General features: G+C 42.2%; 1 protein-coding gene across 1 annotated transcript in view; it reads left to right on the top strand.

Moving 5' to 3' along the window:
* The window catches only part of CEP152 (centrosomal protein 152), a 39,940-nt gene extending 24,160 nt beyond the window's left edge, over positions 1-15,780 (top strand). The window contains 7 exon segments of the mRNA XM_029284185.1: positions 332-550; positions 1,311-1,401; positions 1,516-1,619; positions 2,796-2,952; positions 3,604-3,707; positions 3,862-4,361; positions 15,676-15,780. Coding sequence (XP_029140018.1) covers positions 332-550; positions 1,311-1,401; positions 1,516-1,619; positions 2,796-2,952; positions 3,604-3,707; positions 3,862-4,361; positions 15,676-15,780 — 1,280 coding nt within the window.
* Positions 15,781-19,961: the final 4,181 nt, after the last annotated feature.

Below are 19,961 nucleotides of genomic sequence, written 5' to 3'. Positions count from 1 at the left end.
GCTTGTAATCCTGGGCAGTTTTCTGATGGGTGTCAATAATATTGTCTCCATTTCTGTGATTTTCTAAAGGTTACATAAGTGTACGGTGAGACTTTGTATACTGTAAACCTAGAATTACAGACCTTGTAACTGGGACTCCTTGAGAATAATAGTTCAAATTCACTACTAATTCTTCATTGTTAGGAAACGAACACACACATAGATCATGGGCATTCCTGGTGAAACTCTGCAGCTTCCAGAAAAGTTTCTTTTAAAACAACAGCTAAGATGTCCATAATAACTACAACCTGGTGGTGGTAGGATTATCTTTTCTCTTTGGTTGCTTGGTCAGCCAAAAGTAACCAGTAACTTTTCACATTTGTTGGTGCAGATTGTAAATGTAAAAAAAGAAATATGTCATCACAAGACGAGATTTGTTTTGAGCATTATCGACAGCAGCTGGAAAAAAAGGAAAAAGAATGTGAGGATTTGAAAAAGAAACTTGACAAAGCTTGCAGGCATCTCCAGCTTGCTGTGAAGGAACAAAAAACAAAGTCTGAACAAGCCCAAGGTCTGTTAACTTTTACATGTTGATGTTGAATAAGAACAACTAGTTCATTCGTGCATGCGCTTAATTTGATTCTTTGTTTGATGCCAGTTAAATACATAAAAATAGAAATCCCGTTATCCTTAATGTAGTTTAAGGTTTCTGAAAACATATCTGTGAAATAAACATTATCCCTTATTCTTATAAGCACAATATAATAACTTGATGTTTCTATGATTTAATAATATATTGACATGTAAAATAAGCCTCCGATACATTTGTTTAAAGCTTTGTAGTTAATTTAACTTAATGCTTTACTATAGAAAATAATTATATCACTTGCAGTTAGGTTTTCAACGGACTTGTTAAATAGCTTTTGTAAAAATAATTACCTCTCATTCTCCCAGGATTTTAATTACTCTTTCCAAGGATGGGGACATTTGCTATTGGCCAAGCCAGAGTCATGTTATTAATACTTTTGATGTTAAGTTCTGTATGATTTTCCCCAGTTATCATATTACACCCAATAGAGAATTGTTTTGTCCTGTATTCGTTATGAACCTTGGAATAACTACAATATTTTAATACCAGTGAATTTTATGAGTAACAGCTTTTGTGTTCAAAAAGTAACAGCCTTCTAGAAGAGTAACCCAAAAGGTCACTAGTAGAATAACAATCAATTGGAATTCTAAATCATAACAAAAACAAAATTGCTGGGTTATTATGTAACACCAAATTAAATGTAACACTTCAAGGGTTTTTCCTCTCTCTCTCTCTTTTTTAGAGAATGAAAAAATTATGAAAGCCCTCCTGGAAGAAAATTCTGCAATGAAGAACCAACTTGATGATTTGAAATGTGTCAACATTCCTCCCAGGTAGCCCATACGTGACAAGAGAAATAATAACTTTTATTATAATATAATACTAAACTTCTCTGGGCAGTTGTCATTTCATTTTCGGTTTGGGCATCCCGTTTCCTGTGCTTCCAGGTCGTCCTCAGAAGGCTGTGTCTCAAGACCTTGCTGTTCGTGTAATGGAAAAGCTTTGGAAGAGATGCGTTCCCAGTATCTTAAAACAGTGAGCAAAATTAAAAGTAAGTGGTAAAGAAGGTGGAGTGACATAATCGGTTCAGCCTTGTTTTTGTTTTCTGTACTCTTTCGAGAGTCTCAACATCTTTTTTACATCGCGGTGACCAAAACTGGATGCGGTAAGGCCACACTTGGAATACTGCATCCAGTTTTGGTCACCGCGATGTAAAAAAGATGTTGAGACTCTCGAAAGAGTACAGAGAAGAGCAACAAAGATGATTAGGGGAATGGAGGCTAAAACATATAAGGAACGGCTGCTGGAATTGGGGATGTCTAGTAGTTTAATGAAGAGAAGGACTAGGGGGGACATGATAGCAGTGTTCCAATATCTCAGGGGCTGCCCCAAAGAAGAAGGAGTCAAGCTATTCTCCAAAGCGCCTGAAGGCAGGACAAGAAGCAACGGATGGAAACTAACCAAGGAGAGAAGCAACCTAGAACTAAGGAGAAACTTCCTGACAGTTAGAACAATTAACCAGTGGAACAACCTGCCTCCAGAAGCGGTGAATGCTCCAACACTGGAGGTTTTTAAGAAGAGACTGGACAGCCATTTGTCCGAAATGGTATAGGGTTTCCTGCTTGAGCAGGGGGTTGGACTAGATGACTTCCAAGGTCCCTTCCAACTTTACTACTACTACTACTACTACTACTATTATTATTATTATTAAACTTGCGACGGAGGGAAAATTCTGATCTGTTCTTCTCTTCTTTAATTCCTCTTTTACTGCTTCGGGTGTCGAGTTCTCGTTCTTGCTCTTCTGGCAGCTTCAACCCTTGTTGTAGTGTGTCTTTGAAATTGTCTCTCCATCTTCTTCTGAGTCTGCCTCGTGTTCTTTGACCTTCTCTTTTTGCATTGCCATGTATGGTATGGAATCTTCTAATACGTTATTTACTACTAGTCTTCTTCATATTTCAAGTCTTGTTGAGTGTCTACTGGTGTTTATAGTGGTACCAAGGGTGAGCAGCTTAGAAGAAAGAGGGGGGAAAAAATTTCTGATCCTGTCTACATACATGGGATAAGCCCCTTCTCTGTTCCTTGCCTTCTCACCAAAGAATAAGGAACTTCGGTACAGTTCCTTATTCTTTGTATAAATCAATACTATACAGATACAGTGAACGTTGTCCACTGCGAATCTATGGTTTATGTGCCTCGCTAAATATAAATTGGTGTCGTTTGTTCGTAGGTGACATGCTTCGTTACATCCATGAAAGTAAGGAGAGAGCAGCAGAAATTATAAAAGCTGAAGTTTTAAGGGAACGGCAGGAGACTGCCCGAAAAATGCGCAAATATTATCTTATTTGTCTTCAACAGCTTCTGGTGGATAACGGCAAGCATGAAGGGTGAGGCATTTCAAATGATGTTAGATGGGAAGAGAACTCTCAGCAAAGTCCTTGGATGAGGAACCTCAAGGTGTTTTTGTGGATTGGGGTTTTTTTGTGTGTGATTTCCTGGTTTATATTGCTCTGTTTGTTTAGTGCAGGGATAGGCAACCTTGGCTCTTTTATGACTCGTGGAATTCAACTCCCAGAATTCCTGAGCCAGCCATGCTGAGGGGAAAGGGAGAGGTTTCCAAGCTGAGCCATACTGGCTCAGGAATTCTGGGAGTTGAAGTCCATGAGTCATAAAAGAGCCAAGGTTGCCTACCCCTGGTATAGTGTATACAACAATTTCAGGTGAACTGCAGAGACAGAAAAAGAAAAGAGATCTGTTATCTTTTTAATAGAAGATAACAGATAGAATCTTCTTCTATTCATTTATTTGTTCATTCACTCTGCCTCCTACAGACCCGTGGGTTCATCCAGCACGTCACAAATTCCCTAAAATTGAATGGCTATAAAGCTAAAAAGGGAGCTCTGTGTAGCCAAAATCATTTTTTCTTCAAAATTTTAAGCAAGTTCAAAAGTTTCTCTTCTTGCTTGGATTCTTAGTTGACTAGATAGGCTTTTTAAAGATTTTTTTTTTTAAAAAAAAACAACGTGTTACTTTTGCAGGGCTGAAAAGAAGATAATATGTGCTGCTGGCAAGATTGCTACAATGGCTAAAATATTAGAAACTCCTGTTCGGAACTCAGCACTAAATAAAACCCCACACTCAGGTATACTGCCATGTCTGATGTTCATGCATGCCATCTTTTTTTTTTTAATAAGGAGAGAACGTAATGTTCACCACCTAGAGGATGTTGAGTTCATTGGTAGGGAGTTTGGATGTGCCTGTTTTAATTTCTTTTTGCTTTCCGTGTCGCCTTGCAGTCCTACCCCAAAGCTCCAAAGCTGAAGAATCTAAAGCGAGTTACACTCAACATTCTAAGTCAACCCCAAAAGAAAATCAAACACATGATGAAAACACGGGCAAAACACACACACCTCGTAGCTTGCAGCCACAGCTTGATGCCGCGAGCGAGTCGCGCCTAGTTTCTCAAACGCAGATGGTCAGGAAAGCTTTTAAGCAACTGGACGAGTCTTCAGTTGGTGCCGCCCCCGCAGAAGCTTTCGGCGAGGAAGAGCTTGGAAACAAAGGTCTACCGTGTAGGGTGGGAACATTCCAGAATGCTTCCTCTTACGGGTCCCAAGGAAAGCTTCAAAGTCTTCATCCCGCTGCAGGGGATGGCTCTGACTTTGGAACCGCTGGCGAAAAGTATAAGTATCTAAACGAAAGGCCAAGAATAACGGAGGTTGGAGGTAGCCAGACTACTAGACAGTGGAAGGCAAAATCTGGGGAAACTCCAGGTTTTGAAGTTCAAGAAACCCCAGTAAGAGATGAAGGGTCTTCTGCTGACTGGAGCTTATTAAGTGAGGCTTTTCATGTGAACGGTAGTGGTGGCTTTCAGCATCATCCTGGTCGAAAAATATATTCCACGGGGCCTCTAGACTCCCATTCAGCGCTTCCCACGACCAACACCCGTTCCCAGGTCAAGGAACAGGCTTCTGTTTTTTCGCAGCGTCCGGGTGGACGTAACGAGAAGGAACTTACCAAGAATCAAAACATAAATTGCACTGAAAGCCATCTGGCTGTGAGTTCGAGTTGTACTCCGTTTGCACACTTGGACAGCGTAGGTCCTGCTAGGGCCCATCCGAACAACGCTGTGCTGTGTTCTGCAGCAGGAAAAAACTATCATTCACTACAATCAAGGAGACACACACACAGGGTGATGGATTGTCAACAAGACAGTGGCTTTGACAGCCCGCAGATCAACTTCGATTAGTCCTCAACATCAGAAGACTCTCAGAGAAGAGATACTTAAATATATTTAAATGAAAAGTGTGGAGAAAAGCCTGTGGTGATGGTGTTATGAGTGTTTTTGCTTATTTCTTTTATATTTGGACTGTTACATTAACAGTCCAGTTACGAATACCTAAGTGTGAGTTCAACCTCTTAGATATCTGGCTTTATTGTTATAGATTTGCCTCTCTGTATGTGTGTGTTGGTGTGTGTGTGTTTTTCTTTATATGGCGAGGGATAATATTGAATTGTGTTGCAGGAAATTATCTATTTTTACACTCATGATTAGTGTGCGGTCCAATGCCGTTTTTACATTTTATTTATATAAAAATAAAGCAAATACTTCGTGGGCCGAATGTAGCAACCGTCAACCTTTCTCTCCCCCCTCCTAAAGCTGACCGTCTTTTTTTGGGTGACTTAATATTTCTTTTTTTTAGATAGACAGACAGACTCAATTTCTATAGCCGTCCATCTCAATCGGATCGATTCAGGGTGGCAAACAATATCACAATAATCAAAACCATGAAAACAAATGAATACCTATAGACCAGAGGTCCCCAACCTTTTGGACACCAGGGACCGGTTCCGTGGAGAAAAGTTTTTCCGCGCACTGGAGAGGGATGGGTTTGTGTGCTGCCTGCATCCCACGGATGGGGCTTTGCTTGTTTGTGCGGACCGGTTGTTGGCATGCTCCAGCCCTGTACCGGTCCATGGACCAGGGGTTGGGGACCCCTGCTATAGACAACTGAAAAGCGTCACAATTGCATAGAAATCAGCACTGCAGCCAAGTAACGGGGTTACTATCGTTGTCCACAAGATGGAGACAGCTGACTCTTCTGCAAGTTTCCCTCTACTGTGTTTGTGAACTTCCCATCTCCAAACGCTGAGAAAATCTGCCAATTTGAAGCAGCTGGTTTTTACAGAAAGATTTATCTGGCAGGTAGCACCAAAGAAGGCTGGGACTCGCCTATCGCTTGTAGGAGCTTTGTTCCCATCCTGCATGAGAGAAGGGAACTGCGCTGACTATTTCCATTTAAGTAAGAATACAAGTACTCCTTGACTTCTGACCACAACTGAGCCCAAAATTTCTGTTGCTAAGCAAGACGGTTGTTGAGTGAGTTTTGCCTCATTTTAATGACCTTTCTTGCCACTGTTAAGTGAACCAATGCAGTTAAGTTAGTAACACGTTTGTAAAGTAAATCTGACCTCCCCATTGACTTTGCTGGTGTGAAGGTCACAAAAGGGGATCACGTGACCCCGGGACGCTGCAACTGTCGTAAATACGAGTCAGTTGCCAAGCGCCTAAATTTGGATCACGTGACCACGGGGATGCTGAAGCTGTCGTAAGTGTGAAAAACCGGTCGCAAGTCAGTTTTTCCAGTGCTGTTGTAACTTGAACGGTCACTAAACGAACGGTTGTAAGTTGTAAAGAACAAATCAGTAGTTCCTCAGTCATTTTTTTTTAATCCACAAAGTGGTTTTTTTTAACTGAAAGCAACAAGCAAGTATATATTTAGCCAAATGTGCTGGATTTCAAGGAAGCATCCAGTCAAAAAACTCCAGATTCATGCGATTCTACAATTGTTATTACCTCTATAGAAATGAACGACTTGAGATGGGTGGTTCCCAACTGCTCCAGTTTAATGTAGTTTCCCATAGTGAAGGGATTTTTCTCATGATGATTGCAAAAGTTATGAATCTGAGAGCAACACTATCATTATCCAATCAGGATTTTGGTTTGTCTTAGAAAGTAACTGCAGGTTCTTTGTTAATTCTTTGGCTTTAGCATAGCCTTTAATTAGTTTGTGGGCATGGAAGGGTTTCTTTTTTTCAGTTGACCTAAACCTTTGTGAATTTTCAACAAATTTAGTGGTTTTCATGGCACTCTATCACCTCCCGGTGGTTGGCAAGACCATCTCAAGGCAACATACGAAGAAAATAACAAGCATACAACAAGTGTATTTCATGTTAGCAGCATTGATTTTTCATTTCAGTATAAAAAGAAAATTACTCACAGATTTCGTATCTTGTTACTGTTGGCATTATCCTATTCCCCATGAAGACGGTCTTCAGGTATGTATTTTATATCATGTTTTCAAGATAATCCAAACTTTGAAAGTGCTGTGTCATATGTCTGGTGTGTTAAACAACATATCAAAGAATCAGGTTAGCAGAACCTTCTTAAGTCACCTTTCTGGCAAGTTCACTCTGTGATGATAGAGAAGTAAACCAGCCTGCCTTCTCCAAATTTGAGTTTACACTTCTGATTAACAATGGCTCCCTAGTTTGTTTCTGGGTCCTTCTCATGCTTCTAACCAATCCATAGACGTCTCAAATTAAAAGAAAAACCAAGAGCTGCTCCAAAAATTGAAAAACACATGTAACTTTCCCTAGCTACATGTTTAATAAGACAGGATTAAAAAATTTTTTAGCATGGCTTGTGAATAAAATCTCTGGGTTTGAAGGCCGCCGAAAAGAAAAATGCGAAGGAGAGAATAAGCATCCATTTAATTTTCCACCTTACAAATTTAAATCTTGCCATCACCATTTTGCCTCTCTCTGGCAGATCCAGGTCTGTTTGCCTTTAAGCAGGCAGTTCTTCAGCTTTCCATGGTTTAAACCTTGGTGTCCAAACTTTGCAACTATAAGACTTGTGGACTTCAACTCCTAGAATTCCTAGCCAGCATAATGAGTTGGAAGGGACCTTGTAGGTCTTCTAATCCAAGTCCCTGCTCAATCAGGAGATCCTATACCATTTCAGACAAGTGGATGTCCAATATCTTTGAAGATCTCCAGGGATGGAGCATGCACAACCTCTGAAGGCAAGCCGTTCCACTGATTCATTGTTCTAACTCAGGAAATTTCTCCTTATTTCTATGTTGGTCCTCCTTGATTTGTTTCCATCCGTTGCTTCTTGTTCTGCCTTCAGGTGCTTTGGAGAATAAGGTGGACCCCCTCTTTTTTGTGACAGCCCCTCAAATATTGGAAGACTGCTATCATGTCACCCCTAGGCCTTCTTTTCCTTAAACTAGACATACCCAATTTCTGCAACTGTTCTCCGTATATTTTAGCCTCCAGTCCCCTAATCATCTTTGTTGCTCTTCTCTGCACTCTTTCTGGAGTCCCAACATCTTTTTTATATAGTGGCAACCAAAATATTGGATGCAATATTCCAAATGTGGTGTTAAGACATTACAAAGTGGTACTAACCCTTCTAAACTGGCATGAAATTGCTGTAGGTAGGGCAAAAGGTTTTGGTCAAAATTAACGGGAGTGTCTAGCACCGGAATAACAGCCTTCGAAATATTTGCTAGCTAAGTGAGATGAACGTGGAAGTGTGTGTTGTTCCCACAGTGAGGTGGGTTCATTGTTAATCCCTGTTCTCCAATACCATGGATGTTACTTCAGCTACATCAGTGGGACACTCCCGCGGAGATGAATCACCTCATTAGCAAGGGACTGATTGGGGTAGAGACAAGAGACGGGAACGCCTATTCCCACAACTGACATGTTGTTTTAAGGAATGTGAGGCCTGATTCTGCAGCTGCAACTCTTCGGTCAAGTAGGAGTTTGAAAGGGATGAAACTCGGGGAACTCCTAATTCATTGTTCCAATTTGGCTGACCCACATTTTATTTGTACAGTAACAACACCCACTGGAAAAAAAAAAGCTTTAAATTCTGTGGAGCCGCAAAGCTTACATCTAAACCATCAGCAATCAAATTATCCCCAGGTATGGGATGCACTGAAGAATTGTAGGTGCTTTCAATCCGTCTATATTAGTAAAGAATTTAAATAATGGTCTTGAGGTTTATGTACTTTTATTGTAGGGTTCTCTGACCCAAAGGGCATAATAAACATTTTGATTTGATCTGGCTTTCATTTTCTGTTTCATAAGCTTATGTGATGGAGATTCAAAGCAAGGAAGTAGAATGATCCCACCAGTCCTGTAAATAAAGTCTCAATTTCAAGAGATAAAAATGATAGCCAGTTACACAGAATTGTCTTTTTTTTCTTAAAAAATATCAAATGCAACAAAGCCCACAGAAGCCTACGGCAGCTTAAAGAGTAACTACATTATGGTATAAGCTTTAATAAGTCTTTGAAATTGAATTTTGGGGGGTACAACCACTTAAAATAAAATACTTGTTGAATCAACAAATTGTTATATAGAAAACTGATAATGCAACCCCTACCTAGAAGCTTCTCAGGATAAATGGATTATAAATTTTAGTTGTGTTGTATAGCTGGAAGGTGTTCCACTTGATCTTGAAAAGACTTATTCAAAACCTTGATCTATGAAGATCTTGAGAATAATATCAGGTAAGAACACAATTGTCTAGGCTTAATTCTAATAACTTGTCTTTTCAATTTAAAGGAGTTTGTTTAAAGTAGTTACTTTAGCTATTTTACTCCCTAAAGGAAGATGGAGGTCTCTAAATTTCTGGATTTTTAACCTTTGCCTCGCCATCAATTCTTCGTATGAAAACCTTCACCTGCCCTTGGAATCTTTTAATGTGCAGAGCTAATGGAATGTTCTTTTTCAAGAAAGAACACAGCTTGTGGTGAGTTCTCCTCTTTGTGATTTTTCTCCAAAGTGCCAGGAGAATTTTTTACCCACGGTCCCTGATTAGCAATGAAAATATCTCGTATAAAAATTGAGTTTTAAGCCTCTAAAAAAATACAAACTAGATATTTGGGGTAATACGAAGAATTCTTCCATTTTTGTTTTGTTTTGTTTTGTATAATCTTCAGCATTTTGGTAAACCTTCAGCCGTATCCACATGGTGATGCTTTACATTTATTGTTCTTTTTGAGCCATCACAAGAAACATCATGTTTTGAAGGGCAGTTCAAGAGCCGGTAAATAAACAGAAAGTAGTCTTACTTTCCAAAATTAAGCTTCGCCGTACTTTATCTCTTGGTCCCTTAGAATAACCAAATTTCCAGTGTTCTCTTTTCTGCAATAGTTACAATACTTGAAGCACAGCTAAGCACCATCCAGCCAGCTTTGGTTGATCTCAAAGTGCTAGGGTCCGGCTTAGATAGGAGATAATCAGGAAGTCCCAAGGCTACAAACTAATCTGAGATGGCAAAAATCCATCCCAGAAGAAGACAGTGTCAAACCACTTCCATACTGTTCCCAAGAAGACTTATTTGGACATGTCTGTCAAGTCATCCGAAGTAAAGGATGACCTGAATATCTTTTTTTTTTATTTAAATTTAATAAATAAATAAATTCTGCATATCTGGGCATTCTGCCACTTCTCTATTTGTGTCACACTTGTTCTCCAAAATACATATTGTAAATTTTTGGTTCAGTCGAGTTTGGAATTAAAATTTAATCTGGTTTAATGTTAGCCTTTGTTATATTCTGCATCATGGAGAAACTTGGCAGGATACTAAATCTAGCCTTCAACTGCCATGTAGACCTGAGAATTTAACAGAAGCTTTCAGAGAACTAATCCACTTATATGATTTTTTTAAAGTGAGATACATACACACATAATTTAAGATTTCCATTAGCCCTCCTGAGGCACAGATATCCTTTTACGTGAAGCTTTTCAGCTTTTGATAAAATCTTGCACTCAGTTCAGTTCCTTCTCTAGTCAAGATTTGGCCTATGTTGAATATGAATTGCTCAGGCCAATATTTCAGTCATACAAGGTTGCTTTTCAAAACTCATTGATTTTATAAGCCTACTCTGCAACATTTCTTTGTTTCACTGGTAAACGTCTGTACCTTGTAAACAAAAATATTTGTGGATCAACATACCCAATTTCCAACAATATTATGAACTCTGAAGCAAGGTTACTTCAGTTTTCTCTCCCAAATAGTTAATCATCTTTCCTTCATGAGAGTCAAAATTCAAGTTTTTCTGGTGATTCTACGAAAGCTTTCTGTGTCTTTCTAGTTGGATATTTTAAGAACTGCACCATCTTGGCTTTGGTCTGTAAGGAGATAAGTCACCAATGATGAAGATCTGCGCAACATTTGATCCAGAGTCTTGGTTCAACTATTGTTATTTTCCTGGCTAAGATGCTCACGTGGAAAGCAGTTTCAGCAATTCTGCAGAAGATGGATTTCAGTAAGTGCACTTTACTGTGTAGAGTGAGATAAATTGTATTTGCTGAAATTCCTGCTTCGAATATCTCTTGGAGGTAAGACACATACACGAAGCCCCGTTCCTCAAGGTATCTGGTTGCCATAATTTTGAACCCAATTGTTTTCAGAATATATTCTCCAGTACAAAATGGTGGTGGGAGCCAAAATGTGATTAACTAGCTGTAGAATATACGAGTGTTTGTGTGTCAAAGGTCCCACAGAGAATTCCTAATGTTTCTATTTTCAAAAGGCAGAATTTGATAGCAGAGACTTCTGAGTAGTTTATTAGATGTATCTCCCCACCTGCTATTTAGGAGCTCAAGGGGACAAAAATAATGTTTCCTTTCTCTAATTTTCCCTACAACATTGGTTTTATGATTGGATTGATGTTATCTGATCTCTTCATCCATCACAATCCAAGTTATCTGGACTAGTGATCAGGTGTACAATGATGTAAATAGCAATTGCTATTCAGAACGTATCATAAGGTGTAGTCTCTAAGTAATATTAGTTTATTATTGGTTTATTATTTTGTCCTTGCTGCAACATTAACCAAAGATCTTTGTAAAATCTTTCAATGTTCTGAAGTTCTTCTATGCTTTTGAACTGTCTTTTCATTACTACCTTCTATAACAAACTGGACTTTGGGAGGAGGTGTTACCATGTAGCACCAGAGTTATTAATAAGGATAAACTAAAGGTGGGGGTGGGAAGAGGAATTGGATTCTGGGACAAATATGAAGCGAAGATCTCAAGGATGCATAATATGGCATGCATGGGTCTTTCTCACAAGAAAGTGGTGTTAGTTGATTTGCATGTTTCTTTATATATTATGTAGATTTTTAGTTAAACATTGTTCTTTGTTTTAAGAACTCATTGCAGGGGAAAACAGATTAGAGAAAGCATCTCATATGTCAAAACATCTCTTAGCCATGGTGTGTTTTCTAAGTCAGAACCGAACACGTCACATGATGGCGAATTGTTATGTATAAATACAGCCACTGTGGTTCCTCAACATGTTGTACCGGCTAACCTTTAGTGGTTCACTCAGCAGACTATTATTAAGCAATCCATGGTTTAGTGCAAAGCAGAAACCTAGCCAATTTCAGGTTTTATCTGAGCCTGTAGGTCAAGATCTTTCCTTCCAGCCCTACTTGGTGGTTCTGGGTTTCGAAAAGGGATCTTCTGGATAGGAAGCAAGCTTGGGATGACTGGGTCATGAGTCCACCTAGAAAATAACTGGTGGGGGGGGGGCAATAGCTCAGCAATTAAGGACACTGGTCAGCTGGGAAGTTGACTGCCCAGTTTCGAGACCATAGTGCCGCAGGACAGGGTGAGCTCCCATTACATGCCTCAGCTTCTGCCCACCTAGTAGTTTGAAAGCCTGCAACTGTGAGTAGATAAATAGGTACCACTTTGTGGGAAGGTAACAGTGTTCTGTGTGCTTTGGCATATAGTCATCCTGGCCACATGACCCTGGAAGAAACAGAGATAAGCACTGCCCACTAGAGTCAGAAACAACTGGACAGGGCAAGCTTTTAACTTTTACCTTTATTTATAGATAGTTGGTCTGGACTGCACATTATATTCTGCGTGCACAATAGTGGCCTTGAAGGACTAGAACGAGCCTATATCAAAATCTCTGAATTTGCAATTTTTCACTTTGCACCACTGAGCATCACTCTCAGAAACCAAAATCATAAACCAGCGGTTCCCAACCTTTTTCATACCCCGCATCCCTAGAACGCTTCTGATAATATTCTCGCACCCCTTACAAAAGTAATTCCTGATTATGCATATACACTATAATTTCGAAACTTCTAAACCCAAATTTTCACACACCCCTGGAATATCGTCTCGCACCCCCATGGGGTGCGAACACCCCCGGTTGGGAACCCCTGCCATAAATCTACCAAACCTAAGCTGAATTTGCTTTTTATCTGAGTTTGTCTATTGGGGATGCTTAACTCTACCTCTGGATCTTCACTTCTCTTTCCTAAAAACGAAGCCCCAGGACCAGTGGTGGGATTCAGCCGGTTTGCACCCCTTCGGCAGAACTGGTAGCTAATTTTTTTGTTGCCCAAGGCCCAGAATGGACTTCCGGAAGCGGCATCCACGCAGAGACCCGGTTGTTCACCTGTTTGAATCCCACCACTGTAGACAGACAGACAGGCAGGCAGACAGACAGACAGTGGTGGAATTCAGCCTGTTCGCACCACTTTGGCAGAACCGATAGCTAATTTTTTGTTGCCCAGGCCCAGAATGGACTTCCGGAAGCGGCATCCACGCAGAGAACCGGTTGTTCATCTGTTTGAATCCCACCACTGTAGACAGACAGACAGACAGACAGGCAGACAGACAGACAGTGGTGGGATTCAGCTGGACAGACAGACAGACAGACAGACAGACAGTGGTGGGATTCAGCTGGTTTGCACCACTTCGGCAGAACCAGTAGCTAATTTTTTGTTGCCCAAGGCCCAGAATGGACTTCCGGAAGCGGCATCCACACAGAGAACCGGTTGTTCATCTGTTTGAATCCCACCACTGTAGACAGACAGACAGGCAGACAGACAGACAGACAGACAGACAGTGGTGGGATTCAGCTGGACAGACAGACAGTGGTGGGATTCAGCCGGTTTGCACCACTTCGGCAGAACCGGTAGCTAATTTTTTGTTGCCCAAGGTCCAGAATGGACTTCCGGAAGTGGCATCCACACAGAGGATGTTCACCTATTTGAATCCCACCACTGCCCAGGACGAAGCTACTTTTTACCCACTGCTGTCATTCCGTTTTCAGCTAAATAACTTGTTTGGGATAATGCTGAAGATATTTTGCACTGGAAGGAATTCAAAAACAAAAGAACGGACAATTGCTTCAGCAATAAGAGCCCGCTGTTCCCTTCTGGCAAATTAGCCAGCAACACTTTCAAACAATAAAATAAAATAACACCCCAAAGAAATGGATGAGCTCTCGGCCCAATATGCCATGTTAATGGATAGGTGGTCTACATAGTTCAGGCTATTATCTCATATACTGTCATCCGCATTGTTTTAGCAGCAGGGCAAGGCAACAGCAAAATACATCACCACAGCTGTCCCAATGGACACCGAAAAAAAAAATCATGAAACTCTAATTGACTTCTTATGTGGGCTGAATAACTCTTCAGCAGCTGAAGACAGATTCTGAGAAATGTGAGCTCCTATTAAGATAAGCCTCTGTTGTTTCCCTTCCTTGGGGATCTTTTTCTAGGATTCTAGGCAGGGTTCATGTCAAAATGTGGTGTAGTTCGGGCTTAGCCTGTGGAATGAACCAAACCACGGTGGTTTGCAAGCCATCTTTTATGATTATGCTTGATGTGTGAATGGAGCCATGGGGTCTTTTTCAATAAACCAGGTCTAAAGCGAACCAGGTCTTTTGCATGAAGGATGAACCCAGTCAACCCAGTTCTTCTTTTTGTCCAATATTGGATGTTTCCATTTTTAAAGATAACGTTCTTGTATAGGTTTTATCTATAATTTCAGTGGATGATAAATGATTTCCAGATTTGTTTTGCTATCCATCCTCAGCCCAGGGAAAATATGTTTTATCTCTAATGAGATTGACCGAATGTGGCTTTGTACAGCTTTATTCAATCACATGCAAAACAGATAAATTTTGCCGTTTTCTTTAATGCCAAATTGGACGGTTTTACTTAATACCTCATTGAGTGTTTCATAAAAAATCTCCTAAAAGAGAGAACGAATTGTGTCGGGTTATATGTGGTTGAGCTGGTTATTTGCAAGGCTGTGTGAAGATCTGGGCATTTCTGTAATCACGATTGCTGACTCTGAAATTCTGAACAATGAAATTCAGACTGTAAGCTGGTTTACATAATTATTTATTAGTATCATTTGACAGTTCGTGGCTTCAACTTTGGCTCTCAAATGAGTATGTGAACTCCCAAAGGATGGCATTTCGGTTAACAATGAATGTTAGTCTGGGTTTCTATGACATGGGGTGCAACCCCTCCCCCCTTTTGTCCATTTGCTACTATTTTAATTGTGACCGTCTGCTTAATTGGAACCTTACACACATTGTTTTGTCTGAACTAGGATGGTCTTCGTTTCAGTTTACAGAAATTGGAACTGAACTTTATATCAGACCTCAGAGTACTGTAAATTCAAAATGGGAATTTCTCCAGGTACAGCAGTGCAGAAGTGAATTAATAAGATGGATCTCATTGGCCTGTGAGCTTCATCCACATAGCAGATATGAACAATGGCACGATTTTAAGAAGGCGTGTTTTAAGGGCATCCGTCCAGTGCACTTTTCTCAGCCCTGTACCTATCTAGGTACATGTTTAGAAGGTGTAAAATTTGATGTTTTGATTGTGGGGTCCTTGGTGCTCTCTGAGCTGGGTTGTTTTCTTGCAGACGTTTCACGACCCAACTAGGTAACATCATCAGTGCTGGAAGGGAGTGGGGTTTGCTCTCTGTTTATATACAAGTGGCTTGCCCTGTCAGTGTTGGTGAGAGCGTTTTTGATGGTTCCTTGATTAGGCTGTTGTTTACTGTTTATTTAAGTTTGCAATCCCTTGATTAGGATTTGTTTACTACTTGATTGTTGGTCTATATTAATCTGTCAGAGATTACTAGTTTTATTTTTTTTGCTAAAAAAGCTCTGTTGGGTACTCTGTTGAATTAGTATTAAATAAGATGGATCTTACCCTTAATGAATTTCCTTTCAACCTGGGCCCTAATAGTCATTCCTCACATCCCCGAGAGCTAAATGCATTGCATTTTACAAAAAGGAACGGAATGAGTACGTACCTCATGAGTACACGACACTATTAATCTCCCGTGAATGAATGAACCTTTATTATCAAAGTATAACTTGTATACAGTGAAATTGGCTGAGCCTCCCTCCGTGCCCCCCCCACCACAACTCACAGTGACTCCAAACCCCCAACTTATTACACCCTGTGAGCTAATTGCACATCACGCCGGCCTCACGAGTCTGTCACGCATAAAGTTATGACTTGACACACAGAACAATTGTGGACTCGCTAAAACCGAAATGCTGTTTTCCACAGCGGGCATTATGTTACCAGTGGATATCTTGAACCTAGAGAAGGAGCCTCAAAGGTGCTTTTTCAAAAGGCCACCGGACTTTATTTTTCCCTGAAGACATTTCACTTCTCATCCAAGAAGCTTCTTCAGTTCTGACTGAATGGTGGTGGTGGGGGGAAGGATGTATTCCAGTGGTTCTCAACCTTTTTAATGCCACGACCCCCAACCGGTCGTAAGTCGAGGACTTTCCCTGCCCGGGAGCGCCGCCCATGCGTGGTTCCGCCCCCTGCGCCAGCCGAGGTGTAGCTGGCAAGCGGCAGAGACGGAGCAGGCCGACCACCAGCTGGCCCAGCCCAAGGGAGGTAAGGCACCCGCCGGAAAAGGGGGAAAAAATGGCGGACAAAAAAATGGCAGACAGCCTTGCTTGGCGACCCCCTTGAAATGGTCGATCGACCCCAAATGGGGTCACGACCCATAGGTTGAGAACCGCTGATGTATTCCATCCTCCTTGGCTAATGAACAGACGGACTGCAAGGAACGTAAATCCTTCCATCCTCCACCAGCCAGAAGTGAAGAAACCTCTTGGATGAGAAGCAAAATGTCTTGAAGCAAAAACAAAAAAAGGCCAGCTGGCTTTTAAAAAAAGGGGCAGCCATCACCTGGACCAGAGGTCCCCAACCTGTGGGCCGTGGCCCACTAGTGGGCTGTGAGAGGTTTGCCACCGGGCCGCAGGAACAGCTGGCGAGTGCGCACGTTTGCACAAGCAGTGGGCAAGCCTGCAACGCACATGCTCCATTTAAGCAAGTGGCAGGCGGTGTGCACGCCACTCGCGCAAAGGGATCTGCATGCGTGCTCGCCGGCCGCTCGCACGGAACCATCTCCTCACTCCCCTCCCCCGCCCCGGTCTGGAAAGCTAGAAACTTTGGGGGGACTCTGCCCTGGATGACTGAGACTCTCCATAGACATGACATAGGAATTATTACAATACAACGAATAAAATGTTAAGTAACACAAAGCAAAAATGCAACTCCTCTTGAGCAGCAGGGGGAAATTTTTATTACGTTTTGGAGGCATCCAAAAGGATTTACTGTATTTTGGAATTCCATCCCATCCCGAATGCACAGGGTCCCCTTTCACCCCAAATAACGGGCTGGGGTAACTGAGGTGACTTTTACATCCGCATAATTGTGGTTCCCTTGGATCGCTGTTTTGAGGCCAAGTGGCTGCTGGGAATCCCAAATGAGCTCTTAGGTTTCCCCTTAGTGACCGTTAATGTAAAAATTGGCTGGGTATGTTGCAACTTGACAAACTCCCCGGTTTTGTCATCTCAGGCCGGCGGGAATTAAAAAAAAAAGGAGGGGGGAAAAAGGAAAGAAATGTAGACAAACTCCAGAGCTGATGCCAAAAGGTGTGGGCTCTCCTATTTTTTTTTTTTTTTTTTTGCAGATCGTATGATGATACGCAGGCCTAGGTTGTATATATTCTGCCTACTTGCAGCGAAGGATTTTGGCAAACCGCATCATGTGATTGTTGCTTTTTGCCTTGGAGTAGTAGCGGAAGTCAAGTTGGAATGTCACGTTTTGCAATCGGCAGTCTATTTTTAATTTTAACCAGAATTCACGGCCCGCAGGCATTTTGTTTTACAGGATAGGGACCGGGATTCTGTTCTCCACGCTCCAAAGGCTTTCCCACCCCAGCCACGCACACACAGGGACAGCCACAGTGTGAGTGTGAGACGGTTTGAACATCAGGGAACGCTACATGGGCAAGTGTCATTTTTTTGCTTTCTTGGCAGCTGTGCCTTAACGCAGAACAAAGGCCTTTCCTGTGAGCCTGACCCGGCTTTGTGGCCGGTGAAGATGTGGCATGGAACCTACGTGCACATCTGGTGCTCTTTAATCCGCTGAAGAAAACAGGGTTGGCTTTTTTTGCTCAGCGCTGAGAAGGGAGCAGCAGTCCAGATGCCTTTGATGTGTGTCAGGGTGGGACTCCCAGACACTATTGAAGTATAGTTTCATCCAGAATGACCAGGAGGCTGGGAGGTGTAATTGCTCAACATCTGGAGAAGGCAAAGGGTTCGCCACTCTGGGTCCTGGATGAGCAATAAGCAGCCAAGAGGTGTGGTACACAACTTCAACTCCCACCCATCCCCAATGGGGAGCAGCAGGAGTGAGGCTGGGCAGTCCAGATGTTGCATTAAGCCACAATGCCATTGGCTTGGTATGCTGTAGGGAGCCAGCAATTTTGGCTTGGTCGAGAAACCTGGATGAAAACAAACCATGTTCCTTGACTCACCGATCATACATTTTGCGGCTATTTGAAATTGCAGCAGCGCTGGGAAAAAAAGGTGACTTACGACCGGTCCTTGCGCTTACGACTGCTGTACACTTCCCCCTAGTCACGTGATCCAAATCTGGTTGCTTGGCAACCAGCATGGCCTACGAGGGTTGCAACATTCTGGGGTCCTGTGATCACCATCTGCAACCTTCTCCAGCTGATTTCTGACCAGCACTCTCAAAGAGAAGAGGTGGATTTGCTTAATGTCTGTGCGATTCACTTCATAACCGTGGCAAAAAAAAAAGGTTATAAAATCGGAGAGGACTCAGTTAAGAACCGCCTTGCTTTAGCCATGGAAATTCTGACCCCCTCAACTGTGGCCATAAAGTCAAGGATGACCCATATTGGGAAATGGGAATCCAGTACTCATGACTGGATGTGCGCATGACCAAATAAAACCAGAATGTAGATTGCCTGGTCTTGTTGTCAGGTATTGTGGGATCCCGGCCAATGCCTGGGCAAAGGAAGTTTTATGACTTAGGTAATTGTTTGCTTTGCCATCGATAGCCAATCCTGGCAGCCATGTTCCTTTCGTGCTTTAGACCAGGGGTCCCCAACCCATGGGCCGTGGACCAGTACTGGGCCGCGGCATGCCAGCAATCGGTCCGCACAAACAAGCAAAGCCCCATCCGCGGGATGCAGGCAGCACACAAAACCACACACCCTTCGGTCCGCGGGATAACCTCTCTCCACAAAACTGGTCCCTGATGCCCAAAAGGTTGGGGACCTCTGCTTTAGACCAAAACAGGTTCTTGAGCAGAGAACTTAAGAGTTGGAAGGGACCTTGGAGGTCAACCCCCTGCTCAAGCAGGAGACCCTACACCATTTCTGACCGATGGCAGCCCAGTCTCTCCTTGAAAGCGTCCGGTGATGAAACTCCCACAATATCTGAAGGCAACTTCCGTTCCACTGGTTGACTGTTCTCGCTGTCAGAAGATTTCTCCTTATTTCTCTCCTTGATTAGTTTTCATCCGTTGTTCCTTGTCTGGCCTTCAGGGGCTTTGGAAAATAGGTTGATCCCCCCCCCCCCTTCGTCTCTGTGACAGCCCCTCAACTGAAATATTATGCAGTTGCCTAGTTACCCCTCGTGTTAGTTGCTACAGGAGACGCTGAAAAACTACCTGCCCATCCTGTGTATAATGTCCTCTTTTCTTAGTTAATTCCTTCTTTCGTCTTTAACTGTGGGCAGAACAATTCGCCCATTTACAGTAGCTATGAAATTGTATTTTTAAGTAAACTGTGTCTTGAAAGGGAAGTCAATGCCTGCTATCTGCATTTTCCCTTCCGTGAAAGGCGGTAGGATCCTAAAGGCAACCCTTGTTTTCTCAGTGGCAGCGGTTAAGAGAGCAATGTCTTGATTTGGGGGACGTCCTCGACTTAGGACGACAACTGAGCCCAACATTTCCACCGCTAAGCGAGACAGCTGTTAAAAGAAGCTTTGTCCCATTTTTACGATCTTTCCTGCCACGGTCGTTAAATGAATCGTGGCAGTTGTTCAGTTAGCAATACGGTTGTCAAGGAAATCTGGCTTTGCTTGGGTCGCAAAAGGGGATCACACAACCACACACACCCCCTCCCCTCCCGGGACACTGCAACCGTCGTAAAGATGAGGCAGTTGCCAAGCGTCCAGATTTTGATCACA

Source organism: Protobothrops mucrosquamatus, unplaced genomic scaffold (assembly GCF_001527695.2).
Source record: "Protobothrops mucrosquamatus isolate PMUCROS unplaced genomic scaffold, P.Mucros_1.0 scaffold415, whole genome shotgun sequence".
Lineage (NCBI taxonomy): Eukaryota > Metazoa > Chordata > Lepidosauria > Squamata > Viperidae > Protobothrops > Protobothrops mucrosquamatus.
The sequence above is the reverse complement of the archived record's forward strand: the minus strand, read 5'-3'. Positions and strand labels throughout refer to the sequence as shown.